The sequence below is a fragment of the Panthera leo genome, chromosome B3 (assembly GCF_018350215.1).
Source record: "Panthera leo isolate Ple1 chromosome B3, P.leo_Ple1_pat1.1, whole genome shotgun sequence".
Taxonomy (NCBI): domain Eukaryota; kingdom Metazoa; phylum Chordata; class Mammalia; order Carnivora; family Felidae; genus Panthera; species Panthera leo.
The window spans coordinates 3105800-3133183 of NC_056684.1; the positions used below are offsets into that span (position 1 = coordinate 3105800).

At 44.4% G+C, this 27384-nt stretch overlaps 1 protein-coding gene across 1 annotated transcript in view; it reads right to left on the bottom strand.

The window, feature by feature from the left end:
- ADAMTSL3 (ADAMTS like 3) overlaps positions 1 to 27384 on the bottom strand; it is a 347575-nt gene that overhangs the window by 119636 nt on the left and 200555 nt on the right. The window contains exons 10-15 of the mRNA XM_042940846.1: positions 18354 to 18465; positions 13187 to 13325; positions 12048 to 12098; positions 11374 to 11578; positions 6457 to 6604; positions 4781 to 4865 (exon numbers count right to left, since the gene is read on the bottom strand). Coding sequence (XP_042796780.1) covers positions 4781 to 4865; positions 6457 to 6604; positions 11374 to 11578; positions 12048 to 12098; positions 13187 to 13325; positions 18354 to 18465 — 740 coding nt within the window. The remainder of the gene's footprint in view (positions 1 to 4780; positions 4866 to 6456; positions 6605 to 11373; positions 11579 to 12047; positions 12099 to 13186; positions 13326 to 18353; positions 18466 to 27384) is intronic.

The following is a 27384-nucleotide window of genomic DNA, read 5'->3' on the forward strand; positions in this document are numbered from 1 at the left end:
TGTCCTCAATATTAGCCATTATTGTTCTTGCGGGAAAACCAGATGTCTCAAAGAAGACATACTTTGATGGTAGCGGATACAGCTTCCACAAATGGAGAAGCGAACATAGCAGTGAGGAAAACACCCAAGGCGCTCCAAACCTGCCCTCTTTCCTTGGTTTTCATCTATGAAAAATGGGAGAATGGGGCGACCGAGCTGCGGAAGCATCGCGAACCCCAAAGAAAGTCGGAGGCCTCCCGGGAAGGCCTTTGAAAACAAGAATAACCGTATCGACTGTCAACACATTCCCCAGCGGAAAGCTAAGAAGGTCAAAACTGTAGTTCCCCTGGCTTAGCTTTATAAGCTGTAATTTTTATTTTCCTAATTAAAAAAAAAAAAATAAAGCTTTAGAACATCCACTCCCTGTGTAAATTCAGAGCCCAGGCCATGGGAAACCACAGAGGCAGAAATATTTATCTTCTCCAGGCGGGTTTGGCAGGCTTTGCTCAAGGGATCTGAAATATAGCTGCGTTCGCCTTCTCCTCCGTTGTCAACAAGGGAGCATCCCCAAACCACAAAGGACAGTGGTTATAAAGGGATGAACTGGAAGCTGAGGTATGCTGTGGTCCTGTTTGGAAATGGAGGGAATGCACGGAGTCAGAAGTGGTGGGAGGGAGGAAACTATAAACTTCGCACTAGACAGCCAGGAACATGCCAGAACCTGCCAGCAGCGTGAATTATAAAGGAAAATTGCATAGCGACCACAGAGGGAGGGAGGGAGGGAGAGACAGAGAGAGAGAGAGAGAGAGGAAGTGGGGAGGAGGCCGGGAACAGGTGCGTGCAGGCTCATTCTTCCATGCTGGACAGGCACGAGTGGGGTCTTTCTGCAGGAAAGGGCACATGAGCTCTGCTCAGGGAGTCAGGGGAGGAGGGAACCACCAGCAAAGGCAGGCGGACTGATGGATAAGCAGGCTTGGAATGAATACGAGGCCCGGACCTCCTGGAGCTTACATGGTATTGTCCCTTCCAATAAAATGAACGGCGGTGGGTGGGGGGTGGGGGGGGGGGGGTGGGGGGGGTGCGTCCAACTCTTGATTTCTGCTCAGGTCATGATCTCACAGCTTGTGGGTTCGAGCCCAGCGTCGGGCTCTGTGCTGACAGCTCAGAGCCTGGAGCCTGTTTCTCATTCTGTGCCTCCCTCTCTCTCTGCCCCTCCCATGTTTGCGCTCTCTCTCTCTCTCAAAAATAAATAAATAAATAAATAAATCATAAACATTAAACATAAATAAATAAAAATAAAAAATTTAGAAAAGGAGAAAATGGACGGGATTTTCAGACCTTGAAAGGGACCCTTCGGACTCTCTGATCTAGTGGTTCCCAAACTTGGATGCTCCCTCCCCAGTCACTTGGGGTGCTTGCTAAAAACGCTGGCGGCAGATTTATAGAGACGGAAAGTCGAATCGAGGTGCTGGGGGCTGGGGGGCGGCCAGTAGGGGGATACGGGGAGTTAGCACTTAACGGGTACAGAGTATATGTTGGGGGAGATGAAGCGGTTCTGGAGGTGGGTGGTGGGGCTGGTCACACAACGGCATCAGTGTAGTTTAAGGCCGCTAAACTGTACCCTTAGAAATGGTTAAAGAGGTAATTTTTAAAATTGAAGTGCAGCTGACATACGACATTCTAGCTGTTTCTGGCGTGCATCAGAGCGGGCTGATATTTTTACGTGTTATGAAACGATGCCCACGATGGGCATCAGGACTGTCGGTCACCACGCAAAGTTACGAACGACGATGGACTCTGTTCCCTGTTCATCCCCGTGACTTGTGTATTTTATAGCTGGAAGTTTGCACCTCTTCATCCCTTTCACCTATTTTGCCATGCATATTTTGCCACACACACACCAAAGGGTATCTGGCAGAGCCGAAAACGTTCTAGTGACTAAGCCCCACCCCCCAGCGTCTGCCACGCGGGGCCCAGAAATCTGCAATTACGTAGCACCACAAGTGGTTCTGATGAAAGCGCGTCACCTACACTCGAATAAGAAAATCGGTACAAGGGGAGTGTGGACGTGAGTGGCAGCTTCACGAAGGCCAGGCACGACCAGCAGCTCCATGTGGCTGGAACGTCCCCCTCAAGGCAAAGCAAGAAAGTGGTTAGGGATGAGGCCGGGAGCCAGGAAGGGTGATGGCGCCTGCTAAGTCTGGTTGGCCTTGTGAACGAGTGTAAATATCTGGGCGATGGGGAACCTCTGGGGTATTCGCAACATTGGAAGGAAAGAATCAGATTTGTGCCTTGGCTGGTCTAGTCCAAGAGCTGTGGAATGGGTAGGTTCGAAGGGACTGAGGGGGAAGCGAATCAGGAGGCTGGTGCAGGGGTGAGTTCAGGACCTGGAGAGGATGGAAGTAGGGAAGGGAGGGAAGGAGCTGGAATGGAGACACATTTTGGTGGATATGACTGGCACAGCGGGTGGTTAACGACATGTAAGGGAAGAATGAGAGACAGGCAAGAGTGACTCCAGGCTTGCGGTTTGGGGAACTGGACAGCAATCCCATTAGCCAAGAGAGGACACACAGAAGGAGTAGCTGTCATGATCTCGTTGTGTTCTGGGGACAGAAGAACCTGGTAGGATGTGTCACCCCAGTCTGACAACTCTATAGCCTTCCCGGCATGACAACTACACACTCCCTTTTGAGTGTCTCAAATCTCTCTCTTTCCTTCGCTTATAGAATCACAGGAGATTGGAGCGGGGAGAAGGTTCCAGTAACGCTGAGCCCAATATCCTTCTTGTACAGTCCGGAGGCGCAGGCATGTTAACTGATTTGTGTACGATCCTTATTACCTTGTTAATATATTTAAGGTCATCCTAGCTTCAAATAAAAACAATTAAAAATCAAACATACATATAACCGCTTCTTTCCATCAACTTGACTACCGATCTTTACTCGTTCTTCAGTCGTCAAATACCCACTTCCTTCTGACTGGGAATTCGTTTCTTAAATCTCTGCAATGATTACTTCTCTACCCTTTCAGTGATCTTACCCTAACATTAACGGGAAAAGACTCCTGTCCATCTAAATAGTATTTCCTCAGTCCACATAGCTTCTCCTTGGCTTTCTATGAGATCTGCAACTCTTCTTAAACGCTATACTGCCTTGGTCTTTACAACTGTGGTCCTTCCTTGTGTCCCCTCCTTCCTCTTCTCATTACTCCTTCTCCTGCATTACCCACTTCTTGTGACACCCCCCCCCCTTCCTCTAGATCACCAAGCTTCAGTCATGAGCCCAGAACCCCTCTCTCTTCAGTTAGTTACTCTGGGGTCATTCAGAAGAAACCACTGGGTTCATTTCCAGGCCCGACAGTAGTCCACGTGGAAAAGTTTTTTCTGCGCATGTCCTAAGTGGGATGTGCCAGTTCTCTTGGCCCGCATTGCTAGAGGCATGGTGCCTTCTCATAGAGAAGTAATCCACATTCCTCAGGGGCTCACTGGGCTGGTCCCCAGTTGGAAAGGACATTGATAAATGAGCGTGTTCTGAAAACAGCAATGAGGTTGGTAAGGGATCTAAAAACAACACATGAAAACCGCTGGAAAACGCTAAGAGTGATGAGCCCGGGAAAGGCTGCACTCTTGTGATCCAGCTTTCTTCAAATTTGTGAAAATCCATCACGTGGGATGGGGCACAGATGTGGGTTTTTGTGGGTTTTTTTTCCTGTTTCAGAAATCCGAAATTTGAAGGAGGTATATTTAGCTCAACAGGGGCAAAAAAATCTTGCCTATAACTCCTGAGGTTCAACAGAAGGATGAGCTGTCTCTCAATGCAGGGAGCTCCGTCTGTTGCTGAAGGTGCTGAGGAAGAAATACCTGCTCTGAGCTGGAGACCAGCCATATTGAGATCCCTTTTCCTAGAACACTCTAGGGATTGTTCCCTTGGTAAACAGGCTGTCAGCGCCACAGACTTCACGTATGTGACAGGGACTCAGCTGTCCTGTCCAATTACTCGAGTCTGTCATTGGTCCTGCTGCTCTTCTCGACTCCTGGACAAAAAATCTCAGGGTGCCTTTGATTCCTTGCTCTCCTTAGGTCTGTACCCTCGGCTTCCGGAAGGTGTCTCTGGTTTACTCCTAATTCTCCATTTCCACTGACACCATTCCACCCCAGACTTGCCAAATCACATGTGGATAGAAGTCATTAGATTTTTAAGTAGGAATGGACCCTGGAGAGATCGAGTTCAGCCTGCTCCTTTTATAGGTAAGGAGAATGAGACGCAGAAAAAATAAAGACTTGTCTACGGTCACACAGTTCAAAGTGGCGGTTCTAGGCTCCAAGATGCAGAGTGCCACATTATTTCCACTGCTCCTTCCCACAGCGGCTCCAGGATTTCTCCTTATAATCACGTGGGCCACCCTGATACATTTCAAGTAAATTGGTTTTATAGAGGTTGGCCATGACTTAACCATGGAATGATCGATTGATCTGTACAAGATTGTCATGGTCCTTGGTCAAATCATACGTGTTAATCTAGATCTAGGAATTACCCCCAATCTCTTAATTGTAACAGACCACTGGGTCTGCTTTGAGTTAACACACACTGTTCTTTTATGTGCTTCTCACAGATAATGCCAAAGTAGAACTGCTGAATTGTGAAATAAAGAAGACTTCCAGCCAGCTCGAGCTCTCTAGAGTCTGAAAATTCAGGTCATTTGGATTTGAAATGTATCATTGTATTCCAATAAGTACAAAAATTACATAGATCATGTTAACTGGCTATGCCCTGATTACACCCATAAAAGGCCCTGGACTCACGATGGTTCTTCGGTTGCTCTTCTGGGCTCTTCTAGTTCCTGGGCTTGTTTCAGCCACGGTAATTTAGCTTCCACTGGGCTTTTTTCTAAGAAAAAGGGAACACAAACAACAAGCTTAAAGCAGCTGGATACACGATCGATTGTTATTTGCGAAAGGTTTCATCAATAAAGCAGTCACGCTTTTCAAATGCAAAGTGGAGTCTTTTATAACAGGACCTGAAGCGGCTTCTGGAGTGAACCGAACATTTCTGTCGTGTATTGTTTTCATTAACACATTATCCCAGTGCAACCAGATGATCCCATAGCACAGCTGAAGATGTTCTTCAAGTGAGCATAAAAATGCCTTTTATATAAAAAAAATGCCTTCTATAAACCAATACCAATCTCTGTTGTTTACATATTAAAGCTCTTACTTCAACCGTATCAGCTTGCTCTCTTTTGCCACAAATCCCCCTTGCCCAAGAGTAAAGAGATCAATGGAGAAAATCAACGTAGATGTTGAGAAAACTGGGAGGAGGTTTACTCAAACTTTTATCGGTGTAGTTGTCGCGGGAGCTGATTGCCGATCATACCCATCACGCGGGAGCAAGATGTGCGCTCCTTTCTGTGCTTTTAAGCCTCGCAAGACATGAAGAAAGGAACACACTAGGTTATGAAATGAGAAAGGAAATGTTGGGCTGCTTCAGGGAAATCACAGACCCTGAGGCGGTGGCTGTGAAAGAACTATCAAGTGCACAAGGCAGGAGGAAAGACTTCACCGACGACGTCCTTGCACCTTGTGGGGCAACCACGTGGCTTTTCTGAAGGGCGGACAGAGTAAATAAGTATTTGTGAAACGGTTGACTATAAGGCTCTATGTATGGATAATGAACTCAGAAATAATGAAGGAGAATTGTACCATCCTTTCTAAAAGACTAAGGAAGACTTCTTGGGACCAACCAGTGAGGATAATCCTTTTTCCATTTCCAGAAAGGAAATACTTGTCATAAGGGTTGGTAATACCTCACTCAAGTACATGGAAATAATCACGTATGGAAAGGAATGTATATCTGAGAGATGATGCCAAGACTTCCGGCCCGTGGATGCTACCCATTTCTGCTCATTCCTGGGGAACAAATAGGAATAATAGAAGAAATTCAAAAAGCATCCAGAGATCTGCATTGGGAGCCAAAAGTCTTCATCTACTCCACGGTAGGTAGGCACCAGGACACGTGATAAAGATGATGTTGTCCCTCCCTCAAGAGACATACACTCCAGGGGAAGGTACGCACAAAATACTGCGGGGGAAAAAAGAATGAGAACCCTGGGGGAAATTTCCTCCTCCTCTTTCTCTTTATCCTTCTCCTTTTCTTTTCCCCTTTCTCTTTCTCCTCATCCTCCTTCTTTTTCTTCAAAGCAGGGATTCCATCAGATTATTCCGTGTCCAGCGAGAAATGTTGGTGTAAACCCAGACAGATAGGAGCCACTCTAAACGTACTGAGTCGATAAGCACTCAGCTTCCCCCCAGATCAATTTATCAAGTGGGTCCAGCTTCTTTACCTGGTGGACAGTCTAACTGCCATCTGTCGGTAAGACGGTTTTCCTAAGACGGTTAAGTTGAAATGTAAATCCTGCGATATTCGAATGAGAGCGGGAAAACACCACTTGATTTAATTTTAACATGCACCACAAACTTACCTTTCGGTTTGTAGCACGGGATGGGGATGATACATTCTTCTTTGATGTGTAACTTCAGCTGTGGGTTGCAGCCACCAACGTGCTGCCCGCGGTGGTTGATACACAGAACGACGCGGTAACGTAACCCTCGGCCACAAGTCACCGTGCACTTCAAAGAAGAAATGAGAAGCCAGTGAAATTCTTGTCCACGAGGAGATCCACAAAGGCATTAATGACTCAAGCCAAGGAGAGCCCCTGATCGACGTGAGTACTAAACACAAAAGACCATTAGACAAACAGTATGTAAAGAAGGGGATAGAAGCTGGTTTCCCCTGATTCTTATGTTTCAGGGCCCCTCCCTTTGCAAGGTCTCCGTCCAATTCTCAACCTGAGAAGTATTTCAGATGAGGCCACAGCACAAGAAAAAGTGAAATGACCCGAAAATTTTCTGTTCGATATGAAAGAGACTTGATATAGGTTTTCTCAAATTTGATTAAATTTGTAATGACATTATCCAAAACAACTTGAGAACATGGGAAATAGAAACTTTTTTAAACTATTAGTTAAAAAATCAAGTTCTGATCAGTCACACTAAGGGATTTTCTTTCCATTCTGTCTATAGAAATCGATCTTGCAAAACTGCGATCACACGAAGAGGCCATCATAAAGTATTCAGCCACAAAGCTCAGGAAAAATACTGTACAAATATCAAGCAGTTAAAATTAATAAAAACATTCTGCAAGGCACCTGGGTGGCTCAGTCGGTTAAGCCTCCGACTTTGGCTCAGGTCAGGGTCTCACGGCTCGTGGGTTTGAGCCCCGCATCGGGCTCTGTGCTGACAGCTTGGAGCCTGGAGCCCGCTTCAGATTCTGTGTCTCCCTCTCTCTGTACCCACACCCCACCCCCCCCCCCCCCCGACCTGGCTCATGATGTCTCACTCTCTCAAAAATAAATATATTAAAACAACTTTTCTAAATAAACATTTTGCTATTTTGTCTGAATTTTCATGGTTTGTGTTGCATTTTTTCCTTGAATTATTTATTTATGATTTGGAAGGTTCTCTTACTGACAAATGGAGTATTTTCCTGTCATGAAAGCCTAGGATATCATTTCAATTTATGTACATATGTTGGGGAGTACATATGTGCATAAGTATGTGGTTTTTTTAATTAATAGACTTTATTTTTTAGGACCATTTTATGTTTAGAGAAAAACTGAGCATACAGTCCAGAGTTCTGCTTTGCCCCCACTCACCCCCATAGTCTCCCTTATTACTGACATCTTGTGTGAGTGTGGTACAATTATCACAACGGAGGAACCAATGCTGCTGTATTGTTTTAACTAAAGTTCACAGTTCACGTTGGGGGTCATTGTCAGTTTTTTAAAATTTTGCAACTGCTTCGCTTATTCTAAGTAAAAATTCACTGAGGTGCCTGATATTTTTATTTCGCATCCTTTCTTCTTCAAAGTCCAAACTGTACACACTTCAGGCCTCCCCAATTCTGGGATCCACCCGAGGGAGGGGCTGAAAGTCCTAGGACATCCACTATGAACAGGTGCGGCCTGCGGGGGTTATCGGACTCATGTCCCAACGCACCTTCAGGTCAGTAGCCTCATTCCCATTCCGACAGATGAGCAAATAGCCCACCACCAAAGGACCTTGCCCAAGGTCACACAGTTCCCAAGGGGCATAGCGGATCCATCCTGGAGCCTCTCGTTGCCAAAACCATGACTTTGCCACCGACTCATCGAGCTCAAGGACTCTTTCTTAAGTCTGTAGATGTTTCCTACACGGTCACAGACAAGTTTCACAGGACAGGAAGGCCTTTTTTAACATACTCACTTCTCCAAAAAGGGAAGGTATCGGCAGAGACCAAACAGACGGTTACCAGAGGGGCAGTGGGGGGTGGGGATGGATGAAATAAGGAAAAGGGAGTAAGAGTGCACTTCGTCGTGATGTGGAACCACTGAACCACGATACTGTACAACTGAAACTAATATAACACTATGCTAACTCTACTGGAGTTTTTAAAAATAGGGAGTTAAAAAAAAAGGCTATCAGGAAACCTATCTGATTTCCTCTTGCCATTGAACAAATATTCTAATGAACTGAGTGAGGTTTGAGATTAGACCCTATTTCTGGGAAATCGATTCCCCTACCCCAAGATTTATCAACTTGAAATATATGTGACTGTCAGAGGCTGTTGCGTATCGGCCAAGAAAGAAACAAGAACTCTGCCCAAAGAGAAAGAAAACATTATGATGGATGATAAGGTATAACCACACCAGGACTGGTCAATCCAAAGGAGTATTGTCTCCTCTCACATAGCACCCCCTTCCCCCCCAGGAAGCTGGACACTTACCCTAATAATGCTGTCGGTATTTACAATTTCCAGAACTCCTCTTTGGAGGAGAAATATATCCTTAATGATAATGAATTCTCGTTACTGAGAATGTATTTGATGTTTGCAAACAAATGAAAAGTATTAAGAGCTGAGAAAGGTAAATGAGATGATTCGGTTAGCAACCCCCCTTTTGATACCGTGAGTGACGATAAAGTCACAATATTGATGAAGATGTGGGGTCGTGGTATGAAAGCTCTAAAGCCAAGACAAAACATACGGATGGGACTCTTCTAAGAGCTGAAAATGAGCTCTGCAGGTTATAGAGGTAAAAATGTTGATTTCTGATGATAGATCACAGTGTGACTTTTGGCACATAGGTCAGGAGTTCAAGAACGGAATGGCCTTGCTGTAAGAAAATCCTCCTCAGTTCTGTTTACTTATGTGAACAAGTTTTCCTGGTGTGCACGTGCAAAACAAAACAGAACAAGAAACCAGCAGTAAAAACTAGGAATAAAATTATTGCGGAACCCAGGTCTGAACCCATTCTGGGAATGGACAATTTTTTAAGCCACCCACCCTCATTTTCTGGATTGATTCCAACTAAAAGAGACAGGAAACCATCAAAACCCTAGAGGAGAAAACAGGAAAAGACCTCTCTGACCTTAGCCGTAGCAATTTCTTACTTGACACATCCCCAAAGGCAAGGGAATTAAAAGCAAAAATGAACTATTGGGACCTCATGAAGATAAAAAGCTTCTGCACTACAAAGGAAACAATCAACAAAACTAAAAGGCAACCAACAGAATGGGAAAAGATGTTTGCAAATGACATGTCGGACAAAGGGCTAGTATCCAAAATCTATAAAGAACTCACCAAACTCCACACCCAAAAAACAAATAATCCAGTAAAGAAATGGGCAGAAGACATAAATAGACACTTCTCTAAAGAAGACATCCGGACGGCCAACAGGCACATGAAAAGATGCTCAACGTCGCTCCTCATCAGGGAAACACAAATCAAAACCACACTCAGATATCACCTCACGCCAATCAGAGTGGCTTAAATGAACAAATCAGGAGACTATAGATGCTGGAGAGGATGTGGAGAAACGGGAACCCTCTTGCACTGTTGGTGGGAATGCAAACTGGTGCAGCCGCTCTGGAAAACAGTGTGGAGGTTCCTCAAAAAGTTAAACATAGATCTACCCTATGACCCAACAATAGCACTGCTAGGAATTTACCCAAGGGATACAGGACTGCTGATGCGTAAGGGGCACTCGTACCCCAATGTTTCTAGCAGCACTTTCAACAATAGCCAAATGATGGGAAGAGCCTAAATGTCCATCAACTGACAAATGGATAAAGAAGATGTGGTTTATATACATAATGGAATACTACGTGGCAATGAGAAAGAATGAAATATGGCCTTTTGTAGCAACGTGGATGGAACTGGAGAGTGTTATGCTAAGTGAAATAAGTCACACAGAAAAGGACAGATACCTTATGTTTTCACTCTTATGTAGATCTTGAGAAACTTAACAGAAGACCATAGGGGAGGGGAAGGAAAAAAAAAGTTAGAGAGAGAGGGAGCCAAACCATAAGAGACTCTTAAAGACTGAGAATAAACTGAGGGTTGATGGAAGGTGGGAGGGAGGGGAGGGTGGGTGATGGACATTGAGGAAGGCACCTGTTGGGATCAGCACTGGGTGCTGTATGGAAACTAATTTGACAATAAATTTTATATTTAAAAAATTTACTTTTTATGTGTAATAAGTGTTTACCAAAATTTGAAATATATTTATATTGTTGTGATAATAACGATCCAGGGGAGGGGGAGCATTCCTAATACTTAGAGCCTATGGCCACAGGAAATTGAAATAAATTAATTTCAAATAAAATACAACGATTTCAATTGCTATACATATATTCTTGGGAAAAAGTAGAAGAGTGTAATCAATAAAAGACTACGGCATAAAGGTACATTATGTTGGGATAAATTTCTGTGGGGAGAGTGGATTCAGAACGTGAGCTCAAGGGGGAAAAATGCAAACTATCCACAAACTGTTCAAGAAGGACCTCTTCGTGTGCTTTTTAAGGGAAAGATGGCAAAGATAGAAATCAACATGGCATTTACATTCTGCTGAACACATTTTTTTCTTTAAATGCTGTAACACTTTTATTTTGAAATGTCAGCATTCACATGTTAGAAATGACACTCTTTGATCCTTTTTACTTAAACTTACAATCAAGACTTTTAGATGGCAACCTAAATAGAGGTGACGGGGTATTTAATTTTGCGAGCACCTTTTAGGGCGTATGTGACAAAAGGAGCGATAGCACCTAGTCAATGTTCGTTCAAATCTGAGGTTTCAGTGAAAGTGTCCTGTCCTTGGGGTGCCTGGGTGGCTTAGTTGGTTACGAGTCAGACCCTTGATTTCGGCTCAGGTCTTGATCTCAGGGTCGTGAGTCCAAGCCCTGCACTGGGCTCTGTGCCGGGCAGGGAGACTGCTTAAAAAAAAAAACTGTATCTCAATAAATTAAGAAAATAAAATAAGATAAAAATGAAAAGCCAAGTGTCCCGTCTGGAATCTTACCTGAGACCACTCCATGGCAATCCACTTGGGGCAGTCGAACAGGTTGCAGGTCTGCATGACCTTGGGTTTGGGCGCGTACATGCACTTCCACTCCTCTACCTGTAGTATCTCTCCGTGCATGGACTCCTCCACACACACGAAGCTCCGCCTCTGAATCCCGCCCCCGCAGGACACCGAGCACGCAGTCCAAGGGTTATGTTCCCAGCTCAAAAGCGAACAAATAAAAACACATTATTTATTTGTCATTGGCTTGTCTGTTTCAAGCTTGCAAACGCGACAGCGAAAAGTACTTCCGGAAGCGTCCCTTGAGCTGTCTCTAGACCATCAACACTAAAGGACGATATTACTAGAGAACCGGAGAAACTCAAAGTCGGAAACTAGTCATCCGGGTATAAAAGGGGGACTCAAATTTCTGACCAACTGCAAGGCCTGAGCTCCCTCTCTAACGGCCGGACATCCCCAGTGACGGGAGACGTGACCGTTGGAGGCAGTGTATTCCATCCGATTCTTTGACACATCTTCCTTATGGAGTTGAAGTCTGTTTGCCCGTAGCTCCTCGTAAAGGATCTAGTATCTGTCCCTCTTATATTTTGGACTGTTGCTACAGATACTACAGTTCCTTGCAAACTACTTAGAGCAAATCACAGAGTGGAAAACGGAAACACGTAACTCACCGAGGGAGAGGTTGGAAGTGGTCGTAGGGCATGATCTCTTTAAACCCGTCGCTACAAATGAAATCACGGTGACAGTGTCATTTCTAAATCAATCGACATATTAATGTAACCCATACAGATCTGACCTCCCAAAAGACAGAGCCCTTTCAGACTGAAGACGAAACATGACAAGTGCTGTGAACCCTTCCCCAAAACTTCCCACCATCTTTTTTGGTTTTCGGGACCATCCGTGGCACATGCCATCTCCAGTTACACGGAAATAAAGAAACCAGTGCTATGAATTAATCAAAGGGAAGAGCGTCTCTTCATTCAGATAAACCTACTTTCCATCATCTAAGAAGATTATTTTGGTATGCTAATGATATTAACATGCTATCATTTTAGTAGACTCTTTAGCAAGACATTTTATTTCATAGAAGCTGTCCTTTGAAAAGGTCTCTATTCATAATTATGTTCACTTGGGATTCCAGGAAATGGGCAGTTCAGTGACAGGAAATGAAATCCACTGAGAATGCTTCCTTTTCCATTTGCACACTTCTGCCTCAGCCAGCTGGCAGCTGTCTGGGGGATTCTAGGACTTGATATTGTGGCTGTTATTTTAAGATACTGTAGGAAAGCCAGGAAACTTCCCCAGGCAGTCCAAGTCAGCAGGTACTAAATTATGCAACGGGATAGTTTATGCATCGCTTTTCTGCCTTGGCATTGAAACTTCTTACTTGCTTGAGCAATGCATTATTTATACTGAACTTAATGCAAACGCTTCGAAAGTCAGCACGGGGTAATGGGCGACCCAGTTTAAAAGTGAAAACGGTGAGTTCAAGATATTTATGACTGGCAGATGGACAAGACATCGTACTTGGATGGAGAGAGCTTCCCTGTTGTGTGTGTAGATGCTCACGGAGGGTCCTTACAGAGGGGTGAATATCAGGGCACATGCACGCACAGCCAGACAGGAGAGTGCAGGGCTGTGTGCGCTGGCGAGCCTCGTCCCCGCTGAGCGGGGCTACGGACGCGGGTAGCTGCCACCTGCGTGTGTTCAAGGTCGCACAGTGCAAATGTCACTCTGCAAACATGGACTGGTCTTGGTGGCGGTTGGCTGATTTCTTTTTAGAGTAAACACTAAGGGCAATGACGCAGACCTCGAAGGGCAAGGATCCATGCTGCACTCCTTTAGTTTGGGCTTGGGTTTCACATTTTCGGGGTAGTAATGGCAGTAATGGTCGGGAACTACCCTCTTCAAGCGGATATCCACACATTCGGCCGAGTTGAGCTGGTAGCCTAATGGGAAAAAGAAAAGGCACCTGTGAATATCGCACTGTGTCGTGTTCCCGCGGCAGTGATCCCTTGGCACGACTCTTCCTCCCCCAGAAGAAACTTAACTCCGTGGTTCTCATCCCTGACTATGCAGGGCAATCGCTGGGAGCTTCTAGCACACAGCAGTGCCCGGGTCCTTACATGGTCCAACTGAGGCAGAAACATCGGGTGGCTCAGTCCGGGAAATGGGTTGGTTTGTGGGCTCTAATGATCTTCAGGTTCTTCTAAGATGATGAAGATGTGTGGCCGAGAGAGAGAGAGAGACAGCGAGCACGCACAAGCAGGGGGAGGGTCAGAGAGAAGAAGAGACATAATCCCAAGTAGTCTCTGCAACATCAGTGCAGAGCCCAATGTGGGACTCGAACTCACAAACTGTGAGATCATGACCTGAGCTGAGATCAAGAGTCAGATGCTTAACCAACTGCACCACCCAGGCGCCCTGTCTTAGCACTTTTAACGAGAAAGTGGCAAGGGACTCCTTTACGGAATGCTCAGACCTCGGGGCGGAAGGTCACTTGCTGGCCGGTCTCCCGAATGTCCCCACAGCCCTGCGCCATGGGCCCCCTGTTTCCCCATATTCTGGTTTTACTATTCCCATCCTGACTCCCCCAGAGACCCCTATTTCTTGTTTACATGTTCTCAAATCCGCATGTGCCTTATGCAATGTTGCTTGTGTGTGCCTGTTGTAACTAGATGGGTACTTTAAATCTTGTTCTATTGTCTACTTTTCTCACTCGGCACGACACTGTTAAGAGCCACCCACGTGCCCCGGTCGGTGCCTCCTTCCACAGCACAATATCCTGTTGCTTGGGGACACTGCGTTTTACTTGTTTGCTGTCCGGGGGCACCTGGGGCATCTCGGATGCCAACGAACTTCTCTAACTGGGGAAGTAAGCACTGTCCGTACTGGGAGGAACAAAGTCCATCCCCTACACCGCCCCCTGCCTCAAAATCCTTCAGAGCAGAAGGGATGAAAACTCACTCTCGATTCTGTGAATTTCAAATTGCACAGTCTCTGAGGAAAGTGAGCGTTCCAAATGGATGAGTGCCGTAGATTTAAAAAACAACTCACAAAATGATGCTTCTACTTCCTGAAAGATCTGATCCCAGGCTTCCTGTCACTACATAAGTGTCATGCTAAGTTTAAAAGGAAAAAAAAAAAAAAGGCAATTTTTCAAAAGCAGAATGAGCTCTTCAGGAAAAAAAAAAAAAAAGGCTCGAAGCTAAGCTCTCAGCCTCAGCCAGTTGGTCTAAAGGTCTAAAAATACATTTAAGGGCCTGATTGCCAAGAGGAATCTGATTTTATAAACCACTAGACAGCATTCTGCAAGCCATGGCTTGGACGTACACGGCGTGGGGAAGGACAGACTGGTATGCGTTATGAAAAGCAAGGTTGAAACCGCAAGAACGAAAATCCAAATGGAGTCAATAAAATGCGACTCGGGTGCCAATATCTGCCAGAAAGTCTACAATATCAGATGGCAGGGGCAATCAATCCAGTACTGTCTCCAGACTGAGCTTCAGAGTCCCGCGTAGATGACTACAGGCAAGGCAGAAAAGCCCGGCATCCCAGTACCTTAGGGAGCAGAGAACCAAGCTGCCTGATGACCCAACAACTCAGAAATGGCATTTACACAAATCGTGGCGACTTGATTAGTAATGCAATTAAACTCTGGTAATGCTTTCCTTGTGGGTTTTATGTGTGTGTGTTGACTTCCTCCAAAACAAGTACAGAACGAGACTATACCTCCTCGAAGCAAAGGAACACCTCTGTTCTAAATGGAAACATACTTCTAGGAGACAAAAAGCATACAGGTGTTTACAATTTAAGGAGAGACGATTAATTTTCCTCTTTAATCTGATAGAGGTACAGAGATAACTGAAAGCGAAGGAAATAAGGCAGGTTGCCTTCCTATGTTATGAACCAATGTATTGAAATTCTGCCTGTGTGCGGAAAATGGCAGGCCGTAGAGGGAACCCCAAGAGCAGCCTAAAGTTTCCCTTCTGTTCTTACAGCCACTGCTGTCTCTGGCGGACAGTTTCCCTGCCAGGTGCTCCCATTTATGGCTCCAGCAGGGCTGTCTTTCCTTCCGCACCTGAGTATGAGGCACATCTGTTTCCCTCCCAAGAATTTAACCAACTGACTAAGCCGAGTCCCATTCCCAATGTCCCTCCCAGAGTGAAAAAGTGCCTCTTTTTTCTTATGTGCCTGAATGGGAATGTCTCTCTGAGTGATTAGGTGGGAGAGGTGAGACATTAAAAGAAAGAGATCTTTGTCTACTTGCTGAGTAAGAATACCCCCCCCCACCGCTGCCCGCTCTTTGCTTTTATTTGGGGGTCCATGGGAGACGGTCATCTCTGGAACCATGGTCCACTTGACTCAAAGGTGGTGGGATTCTGCTTCTGGATATAACACATGCAGGTAGGGAATCTGTGGGTATGTCCCACTCACCCTGAGAGCATTGAGTCATGTATGTATCTCATAACCCACCACCGGAGAATGCCAGGAGGGGGAGCGGCCACAACCCTGTCGATTATGCTGAATTTTTAACAAAATTCAGGTTTCTTTAGAATCGGACATAACAGGTATTTCTTGAGTACCCATTAACTGCCACACACTATATTAGGCTCCTTGACCCGTGTCCTCTCATTTTGTTCCCCGACAGTGCTGCAAGGGGCATCATCCTGTTTTATGGATGAGCAGACTGAGGTTCAGAGATGGCACAGAGCTAAGCGGTGGCAAAGCCAAGAAGTGAGTCCAAGTCCCTGAACTTCAGCTCTGTGGCCACCCTGCCTCTTGATGGAAATGTCGTCATGCCATTTTCGGAGAACAAGTTTGGACAAAATGAGTCTGAGGCCCGGGTTTGGAGAGACTCACTGAATTTACGCAGATCACGGTCTCAACTCCCAACACTGTTTTCCCTCAATCAGCTTTCAACGAGATCAAATGTGTTTCAAGAGTTTCCTTGGCGGTCACCGACGCAAGGTCGGTGACTCAAAGCTCTGAAGGAGTCTCTGCCTCGGAACAATGCTTGTAATGTTCAGCAAAATACATTTTCACTTTCGGTGGAATCGAGAAACACCGAGAGAATGTTAGCGCTGGTAGGGACTTAAAGATGATCTCCAGCATTGTGTTTAAGTCATATTTATTTTTGTGATCGTGTTCTATTTATGGCAGGAGATCAGTTTGCCTCCTCAAGGTAAAATTAACTTGTTTTTGTGAATATGTTTATTTAAACATTTTTTAACTTTATTTATTTTGTATTTATTTTGGGAAGGAGCAAGAGGGGGAGGGGCAGAGAGAGAGGAAAGAGAGCCCAAGCAGGCTCCACACTGTCGGTGCAAAGCCCAACGCAGGGCTCGAACCCACAAACCATTAGAACACGACGTGAGCTGAAGTTGGGCACTTAACCAGCTGAGCCACCCAGATGCCTCTATTTAAATTTCTTAAAACATCCATTTAAAGAAAAAACCTCAAGTAAATAATAGTGCAGGGGTGACACAGATATGGCAAAAGCAGTGATTAATATGGCTACAGCTGATATCCAAAGATTCTTAAACTTGAATGTGTACCCTAATTTCCTGGGGAGGGACTGTTGAAAAGGATTAATGGGCCCCATTCCCAGAGTTTCTCATTCAGTAGGTCCAGGGTGGGGCCCAAGAATCTGTATTTCCACCAAGTTCCCACGTGATGCTGATGCTGTTGGCCCGGGGACCCCACTTTGAGAACCACTGCTGTAGAATCATAATCTAGTGGTCTATTGCCCAAGCCAAGTCTAGGAAGAAATAGCTGGGAAGACTAACTTTCTAGCTGGTTTCCAGAGCCCCATTCACCCCCTAGACTGTTTCTCTTTCCTTCTCGGCAACACAAGCTCCTTCTGGGGTCTGGGCTAAGTGCTCCCCACAAAAGCACCTGCCTGCTGCTTTCACAGGGAGCCTAAATCCCAGAGGAGAGAGTCCTGAGATACAGATTCCCGGGAACCCGAAGGCGTCCCTGATACCTGAAGCCTGGAGTTTAAAGGAGGAAAGGCAGAAGTGACTGGGGACACTCAGCTGGGGGCTCAGAGGGAGCTGGTCACCAGCTGAGCAAACGGGGGGTATGTCCTTTACCTCTAATACGTTTCGGTTTGCTCACACATAATACAGCCACGCAAAGAGACCTTTCTTAAGGTTGTTTGCAAGAATAAATGTGAAGATGAACACCCCAGCACGTGGCTGGATACATGGAAATGCCCAACACTGCTGCCTGGTGCTTTTAGGGGAAGTTATCCACATAAGGCCCTCTAGCAATTCAAGGAACCACGGTTCATGTGTTGGCACGAGCTCAGAACCATTTATTCTTCAATTTTAAAGTTCAGTTTATTAAAAGAGACTTATAACGGAGGCTCTGGAGGCCTCCTTTCCTCCAGGCAGACGCTTTCTCCATGTTAAACAGCCGATTTCCCGCCACCTGAGCCTGTAAATACGTGTAGCACATGTGTGGAGCCCAGAACCTTCCTTCACTGTCTGTGAAATCCTTGAACTAAGCAAGCAGCGGGCAGGAGTTTCCCCTTACCACTCAGCGGCTACCCTTTCTCCTTTTGGTAATTTACGCTAAGGCACCTACCTTGAGGGAGGACGGGGTGGAAATCTAAATGTTAGAACCAACGCGACCCATTCACCAAGCTGCTTGGTCTGTTTTTCAGGTTTTCCGTGGAAAATTAAAAATAATGCATGCTTTACAGACACTTAAGACAAAAAACGCAAGGACACACATAAACAGGTCTCCAGCTTTTTGCTAGAAGTCTGTCTAGACTGTTGCACCTGTCTCCAAGAATAAAGGCAAACACACATCCGTTCACACCACTGCGGTCCAGGCTGCTGGGCAGGATGCCGCGTGATCACTCATCACCCGTCACCACACCAATGTTACAGTCAGCTTCAAAAAAACGCACAGGTACGTCATTTCTAACTCTGAGCTCGGAACATTCAGGAACGAAGTCTGTGCCTCACCTCCTCCACATGTCACAGTGCAGGGGAAGAAGTCGGTTTGTCTCCACTGATGACTGATCGGCTGATAGAAGAAGAATTGGGCCACACTGTCCTTGGCCACCGTGTACCTGGTCTGGACACAGAGAACCATGGTGACACATCTACATGCAACGGTCTAACACTTCCCACGGCTTTCCGAAGGAGATCAATGTACTTCACTGAGGTATGCAATCTCGGATCTTCAGATCTTTCACGACCAACTCCGGCACATGAAGTTTCCAAAAATTCTAACATGTGATAACACTTCATTCGGGGTTGCCACAGAGGGGGGCTCAGAAGACCTTCAACCAGGCTCCCCAGAGTCATTTTTCCAGACAACTCCATGCCTGGAAGGGAGTTCTCAAACGTGTAGGTGGCCTTTTTTTGTTTGTTCGCGTAACTTCTGTTTTTTTTTTTCTACCTGATACATCTGAGTTTAATTTCCATGAGAGCAGGGGCTGAGACAGTCTGGGTTTGTTTGCACCATGCCACATGCCTGGAGTTCTTAACACGTGCAATAATTCTTACACTTTCATCTTTACGCAAATCCCTCCAAAAAGGTCTTCTGGAAAGCACAACTGGAGAAACGCAAATGTACACAAATATGTGGTGTTCATACTCGAGCGTTCCAGCATCTAACTAAAGAGAAGGGGTGCCACCGTGCGTGAGCCAGCGGACGGAAGAGGGAAGATACTGTTGAGGGATTACACTCAATGAGCACGTTCTCCTCCTACTTTTTTCTTTTCTGCCCTCCTGACTGAACAAATGAGTGAACCAAGGGAAACCCTCAGAATGCAAGGAGAGGAGAAAAAGAAATAGAGTTCATGCAGGATCCGTCCAGAAATGCCAACGCTCATAGGGACTTCAAGCAGGGGACCCAACAGAGGACATAATGAAAAGCCAATATTGGATGATATAATTGCTGAGAATTTCCTAGACCTTGAGAAAGACAGGTGTACTCAGTTTAAAAATGTTCTGGGCAGGCATTTTTAAAAAGTACAACAACCGGGATAAAGAAAAATCTTAAAAGTTGTCAGAAAGGAAAAAAAAAAAATGATTACCTATGAAACAGTGAGAATCAGACTGGCATCCGATTTCTCATAGGCAATACCGGATGCAAGAAAGCAAAATCACACCTTCAAAGTGCCGAGCAACGATAACTTTTTGTCTAGAATTTTGTAACTAAACTATCAATCAACAATCAAAGACCAATGGTCAATCTATGAGCAATCGATGATCAAATTATCTATCAGAACAAGTGAAACAGAGATATCTTCAGACACAGAATGACTGAAACGGTACCCCTTGAGACCCTCACTGGAAAAAAAAGGGAAAAAACTATTAAAAGGTATTGAACACGAGCAAATATAAAAGCAGGAGGGAGTAGATGCAAGAAGCAGTAATGATGAAATCAGTCAGTAAAGCTGATTCATAAACATAAGTAAGAGTTGACTAAAAGATAATATGTGGATGTACTTGATCACAAAACGGTAAAACACTCTAGCATGAGACGCTGTCAGGGAGGAGAGGTGGGGGGAGGAGAGGTGGGGGGAGGAGAGGTGGAGGGAGGAGAGGTGGGGGGAGGAGAGGTGGGGGGGAGGAGAGGTGGGGGGAGGAGAGGTGGGGGGAGGAGAGGTGGGGGGAGGAGAGGTGGGGGGGAGAGGTGGGGGGAGGAGAGATGGGGGGAGGAGAGGTGGGGGGGAGGAGAGATGGGGGGGAGAGGTGGGGGGAGGAGACGTGGGGGGGAGGAGAGGTGGGGGGAGAGGTGGGGGGAGGAGAGGTGGGGGGGAGGAGAGGTGGGGGGAGAGGTGGGGGGAGGAGAGGTGGGGGGAGAGGTGGGGGGAGGAGAGGTGGGGGGAGGAGAGGTGGGGGGAGGAGAGGTGGGGGGAGGAGAGGTGGGGGGAGGAGAGGTGGGGGGAGGAGAGGTGGGGGGAGGAGAGGTGGGGGGAGGAGAGGTGGGGGGAGGAGAGGTGGGGGGAGGAGAGGTGGGGGGAGGAGAGGTGGGGGGAGGAGAGGTGGGGGGAGGAGAGGTGGGGGGAGGAGAGGTGGGGGGAGGAGAGGTGGGGGGAGGAGAGGTGGGGGGAGGAGAGGTGGGGGGAGGAGAGGTGGGGGGAGGAGAGGTGGGGGGAGGAGAGGTGGGGGGAGGAGAGGTGGGGGGAGGAGAGGTGGGGGGAGGAGAGGTGGGGGGAAGGAGGGCGGGATGCACAGCGTCACAGAGGCACGAAACACTTCGAGAGGGTTGTGCTCTGGCTGTGGAAGAATGGCTGGTCTCTGATGCATCCTGCCAGAGAGAGTGAGAGCTCCACCTAAAATGTATTTCTGATGTATCTGAAGGCATCAGAGAGCGACCACGCCAGTGAGCGTTTGCAGGGACAAGACCCCAGACACAAAGGAAGCCCAGAGAGGCGAGCGTGACATTGGCAACACCTCTGGCACCACATTTCTGCTCCCGGCATTTTCCATCGTGCAAGTGGTGACTGAGTGGCTGAGAAGCTGAGCAGAGCTGTCATCGGACTCATGAGTCTGAGAACAAACACTGGAGCTCGAGGCCCACCAAGCCGAGGGGGGTACCAGTAAATGCCCCACGTGCCCAACTGGGAGCCCCAGAAAGCTCTATCCTAGCAAGAAGTAGGAACTGGAAGGAGGCCACTTTTCAAAGGGAATGAACGCCAGGTTCCAATTATTTCAATCGCTTGTTGGCTGAAGGTAACTGGCTGCTAACCTGTCTTCCAGAAGCAGAAATTAATCCAGTCTCAGATCGTATCTATAATCTTTCACCCCCTATATACAGAAAAACTTAAAAATAACCAGGCACACACAAAAAATAAGATTTAACAACCAACAGAAAAGGTGGAATACGCTATAAATGGAATTACAGAATATCCAAATAGTGGCATCACCAGATAGAAACTTAAACACCTACTTATACGGCTACCAACCCCTGAAATTCTAGCTTTGGCTTCAGGTCGTGTTTCACAATACCCCATACGGTGCCAGGGTCTTAAAACCTCAGCGTTAGCACACGGCTCCCTCCTTGGGCTCTTGTTTTTTAGAAAGCCTGGACTAAGATAGGATGGTGAAAATGCTTAAGAAGTTAAGTGACAAGACAGAGAATTTCACTAGAAACAGAGAAGCCACAAAAATAAAGTGGCAATTCTAGGAGAACGAGGCACAGTAACTTAAATCAGTATCGCAATGGACAGCCTTGAGAATGGATTAGACTGGGGCTCGGCAAATATTTTTGTAAAGAATCGGAAGGCAGACATAGTCCCCATTACAGTGATTTGTAGTCCCCATTACAGTGATTTGACTTGGCTGGCACAGGGAAAAGGCAGCCACAGACAACCTGTAAACAAATGGCTGTGGCTGTGTTCCAGTAAAACTCCACTCTGCTTGCTGGCCAGGATCTGCTGACCCCTGGATTGCATACAATTAAAGAGAGAATCAGTAAACAGACACGTAAGAAGGAAGCGGAAAGTAGGCATGACAGGTGTAAGTATAGTCCCAGAGAAAGTGAACACAGAGAATGGCATAGAAACTATATCTGCAGAGGTAATCAATGAGAATCTTCCAAAAGTGATGGTAGATATCAAGCCATGGCTGTGAAGCTCTACAAACCTCAAGCAGAAGAAAGTCACTAATTACATCACAGTCAGACTGATGGAAACCAGGGGCACCTGGGAGGCTCAGTCAGTTGAGCGTCCGACTCTTGATTTCAGCCCATGTCATGATCTCATGGTTCACAGGATCGAGCCCCACATTAGGCTCTGTGCTGACAGCATGGAATATGCTTAGGACTCTCTCTCTCTCCCTTTCTCTCTGCCCCTCCCCAGCTTGTGTGTGTGCTTGCTAAATAAATAAATACATACATAAATACGTAAACAATCTTAAAAAATTGATGAAAACCAAAGAGCAAACACTGAAAAGCAGACAGGGAGAAAGACACATTACCTTCTAAGGCACAAAAATAAGACTGACAGCTGGCTTCTTAAGAGTAAGTGGAAGCCAGAAGACAATGCACTAATAGAAAATAGTTTCATGATGGTAAGGTGGTCAAGTCCCTAGAAGAGGTAACGACTCTAAATGTGAACGTACCTAACAACCTAGCCTCAAAGATAAATAATTTGAAATTAACAAGAATAGAAAAAAAATCAGATAAAGGTAACAGTCACAGTGGTAGTTTTACCATATCTCTTGTGGTAACTAACAGAATGAGCAGACAAAAACCAGTAAGGTTACAATTTTTAATAAAACCATTAATAAACATGACCACATTGACGTATGGACACTGTGCCCAACAACAGGAGACCACACATCATATCTTCTAATATTTGCTATGTTCTGAGCCACAAATTAAGTTTTAACAGATTTCAAAAAAGTTGACATAATATAGAATATGTTCTTTGACTATAGTAGAATGAAGCGATAAAGTAATAATGAGTGGGGTGCCTCGGTGGCTCAGTCCAACTCTTGATTTCGGCTCGGGTCATAATCTCAGGGTCATGAGATGGAGCCCGACGTCAGGCTTTTCACTGAGCATGGAGCCTTCTTAAGATTCTCTCTCTGTCTTTCTCTCTCTCCCTTTGCCCTCTCCCTTGTCCATGCTCATACTCTCTAAAATAAAATAAGAATGAGATTACTGCAAAATTCCTACATACTTGGAGAGTATACTTCTAAATATTCTTTAAGTCAAGGAATATATCACTGTGAAAACTACAATACGATTTGAATGATGATGGAAAAGATTTCACATCAACATTTGCATAATAAAATATAAGGAATGATTGGAGTGAAATTCATAGCCTTAAATACATGTGTTATGGGGGGAAAAAGGATGAAAATCAATGACCTGACCTCCAACTAGAGAAGATAAAAAGGTAACAGCTTATTAAATCCAGAGACAGAAGAAGGACGGAGATAACAAAGATGAGACTGGATATTAACGATACGGAAAGGAAACTGCACTAAAATGTAAATAACGTAAACGAAAAGGTGTTTCTGTGAAAAGTCTAATTAAAGTGATAGCCCTCCAAAGTGACCGATCAAGTTAAAAAGAAAGTAGGGACAAATAATCGGTCTCAGGAATGAGAAAAATGACTCACTACAGATCCAGGAGACAATGAAGAAACAGTAAGAAGATAATATGAAAAGATCTCTGCCAATAACCTTTAAAAAGTTAGTTGAACTTTGGAGATATTGTGGGTTCTCTTCCAGACCAGCAGAGCAAATATCACAGCAAAGCGAGTCAAATGAAGTTTTTGGTTTCCCAGTTATGTTTACACTACACTGTAGTCTATTAAGTGTGCTGTAGCATTAGATCTAAGAAAACAATGTGTGTACCTTAGTTTAAAAATACTTTTTTGCTAAAAAATGCTAACAACCATCTGAGCTTTCAGCGGCTTGTAATCGCTGATCATAAATCACCATCCCAAATATAGTAATAATACAAAAGTTTGAAATACTGTGAGAAGTACCAAAATGTGACACAGAAACACAAAATGAGCAAATGTTGGGAAAATTGCACCTCTACACTTGTTCAACTTAGGAATGTCATAAACCTTTGTGGCAATTTGTAAAAAAAAAAAAAAAAAAGAAGAAGAAGAAGAAGAAGAAGAAGAAGAAGAAGAAGAAGAAGAAAAGAAAAGAAAAGAAAAGAAAGAAAAAAGAAAATCTACAAAATGCAATAAAATACGGTGCACCCGTAGACAAAGTCCTTGAAATAAAACTGACACAAAAGGAAACTAAAAGTATGAATAGTTGTGTATATTTTAAAGACACTGAATGCTTACTTCTAAAAATGTACTGCTTAATATCTCCAAATATTTAAAGAAGAAATGACACCAATTTTAAACAAACCGTTGCAAAGAATGAAAACTGAGGAAATATTTCTAAACTTGTTTTGTAAAGCCAGTATAAATCAATACCCAAGACCTGACACGAATACAGTATTAGAAAGAAAACCTCTTCCAGAACAAAGCCACCAAAAAAATCATAAATACAATAATTTAAAATTATACCCAGTGATACATAAAAGGCTAATCCTTTTTATTAATAATAAAACAATAAATATAAGTAAATGCTACTAATAAATTATACTAATGATAATAATCAAGTGAAGTTTATTACAGGAAGGTAAGATGGGTTTAACATTTAAACATCAACAGTTCACGATCTTAAAGGAAAAAATATACGATCACTTCAAAAGATGTAGAAAATGCGTTTGAAAAAATTCCACACTTGTATGCGACAATGGAAGCAAATTAGAAAAAGATTTCTTTCATCAGATAAACTATCAAAACCTCATGGCAAACATCAAACATGATGAAGAATTACAGAGCCCTTTGCCTCTGAATGAGAAGCACGACAAAATAGTTGCTGTCGCTAAATCTACTCAATATCATACCAAATGTCCTAAGTGGTACAATATAGCAAGAAAAATAAATAAAATATACACGGGTTGGAAAAGAAGAAACAAAATTATCATCATTACAGGTATCAGAATTGCGTATACCTAATCCAAAAGAATCTATAAACTATTAGAATTAATAAGTGTTAATATAGCAAGAATACAGTGCCAATATACAAAAATCAGTTAGATTTCCATAACTTTAGTACAAATAAATAGAAAATTTTAAAAATTCATTTATAATAACACCAAAATAGCAAACAACTGGGGATAACTTAGAATATATGACTTACACACTGAAAATTATGAATGTTATTGAGAGAAAAATTTTTAAATTAAATAAATGGATGGGGATACCATATTTATGGATTGGAAAAATTGGGATGGGAAAGTTTTCTGTTTTCTCCAAATTGACACATAGATTCAATGCAATTCTAATTGAAATCCAAAAGAATCTTATAAAATTTGACAGGCGTACTTAAAAATTGTTATGGAAGTGCAAGGAGTCAAGAAGATCAAAGATCATCTTTAAGAACAAAGTGGGAGGGGCACCTGGGTGACTCAGTCGGTTAAGTGTCCGACTTCAGCTCAGGTCATGATCTCACAGCTCGTGAGCTCGAGCCCCACGTCAGGCTCTGTGCTAACAGCTCAGAGCCTGGAGCCTGCTTTGGTTTCTCTGTCTCCCTCTCTCTCTTCCTCTCCCCTGCTCACGCTCTGTCTCTCTCTCTCAAAAAAGTGAATGAACATTAAAAAAAAAAATTAAAAGAACAAAGTGGGAGAACACACACTAGCAAATATCAAGACTTGTTTCAAAGCTACAGTAATTAAGTCACAATGGTACTCACAGACACATCAATGAAACACAACAGACTCCAGAAACAGACCCCCACACACATATAGTTTTGAATGTAAGACAAATGGAGAAAGGACCATCTTTTCACCTAATGGTTCTGGGTCAGTGGATAGATGTGGTAAAAGATAATGACTATAGTTCACAACATGTGCAAAAATCAATTTTAGGTGGATTACAGCTCTTAATATGACAAGTAAAACAATAAGGCTTCCAGAGAAAAACACAGAAGAATAGTTGCATAACCCTTGATCCTGAACGAGGCAAAGATTTCCTAACCAAAATACAAATGGTCCAATCATGAAGTTAAAAATCTATAGCTTGCACTACAACAAAATTAAGAGCTTCTGAACGGGAAAACTGAATGCCCTAAATACATGTAATAGAGAAAAAAGAAGTTTGAAAATAAAATGAATTAAGAATTGAGCTCCAGAAGCTAAAAATACAATACCAAAATAAATTAATGTAAAGATAAAAGAAAGAAAAATAAAAATTTACATAAATTGAATATTTTTAACACTCTGAGTTAATCAGGAAGACTAAAATCTGGTTCTTGGCTGTCTCAGAGACAAACCTTTGGATGATTTGAATGAAATGAAAATTAGACAAGGAACCAGTGAACAAGTTTAGGAATGAAAGAGACATGGTTACAGGTACAACGGAGATGTTTTTTAATGATAAGGGAACGCACCATTTACCTTTGAAGAGTTGGAAGACTTAGACGAACTGGATATTTCTCTAGCAAAATATAAATTTCAAACTTGGCTCAAAAACAGAACCCTAAATAAATCAATATGCCTAAGAGGGACTAAAATAGTTTTCTGAGTCCCAACCATTATCACCAAAAGAAAAAGAAAAAAAAGAGGAAGAAAAAGACAGAAAAGGCATTAAACCCAGATGTTCTCCATAAAGAGATGACGCCCTTACTGGAGCAGATGCATTTAATTGCTGACCAATGTCCACTTCCCCTTCCCATCCGCCAAAGGCTCACGCCTGTTCCGGTGTTCATTCCTCCCCCATGTGTCTTAGCGCCTGACTGTCCCATGTGACCATGGCGGTCACAGCTGCCTTAGCAGGTGTGGGACCCATGAGAATGCGCCTCTCACTCGCACAACTGCAGACTGTAACGGCTCGGCAGCGTCTGTGGCAGGTCAAGGTCCCCGTGGGCTGCTCCCGCCCCAGGGTCCGAAGCAGGCCATTTCCTGGGACACCATGTGATAGAGGACTCTGGCTCAGGGCCTCCCCTGCAGCCTTGCTGAATCCCCCAGGACCACCCTTCAGTTTAAGATGCTCCCCCCCGACTTTCTCTCCTTCCCTCTCTCCTCTGCTTCTGAAGTCAGATCTTCACTACCGCCGGACAGCTCTCTTGGCCTCTCCTGGTGCCATCTTGCCTCTTCCTCATGGGTATCCCGCTCATAAACGTCTTGCACATCTAGTCCTGTCTTCATGGCAGCTTCTTCTTCTCCTTCTCCTTCTCCTCCTCCTTCTCCTTCTCCTCCTCCTCCTCCTCCTCCTGCTCCTCCTCCTTCTCCTTCTTCTTCGAGCAATTTTAGATTTACTGAAAAACTTACCAGAAAGTACAGCACTTCTAATAAACCCAACACACACCGGTTTCCTTATTATTAACAGCTTGCATTGGTGCGGTCCATTTGTTACTATTGATGAATCAATATTGGTACATTTTTTTAAAATTTTTATTTTTTTACTTATTTGTTTTGAAGCCATTTCTTTTCTTTTTTTAATTTAAATTTTAGTTA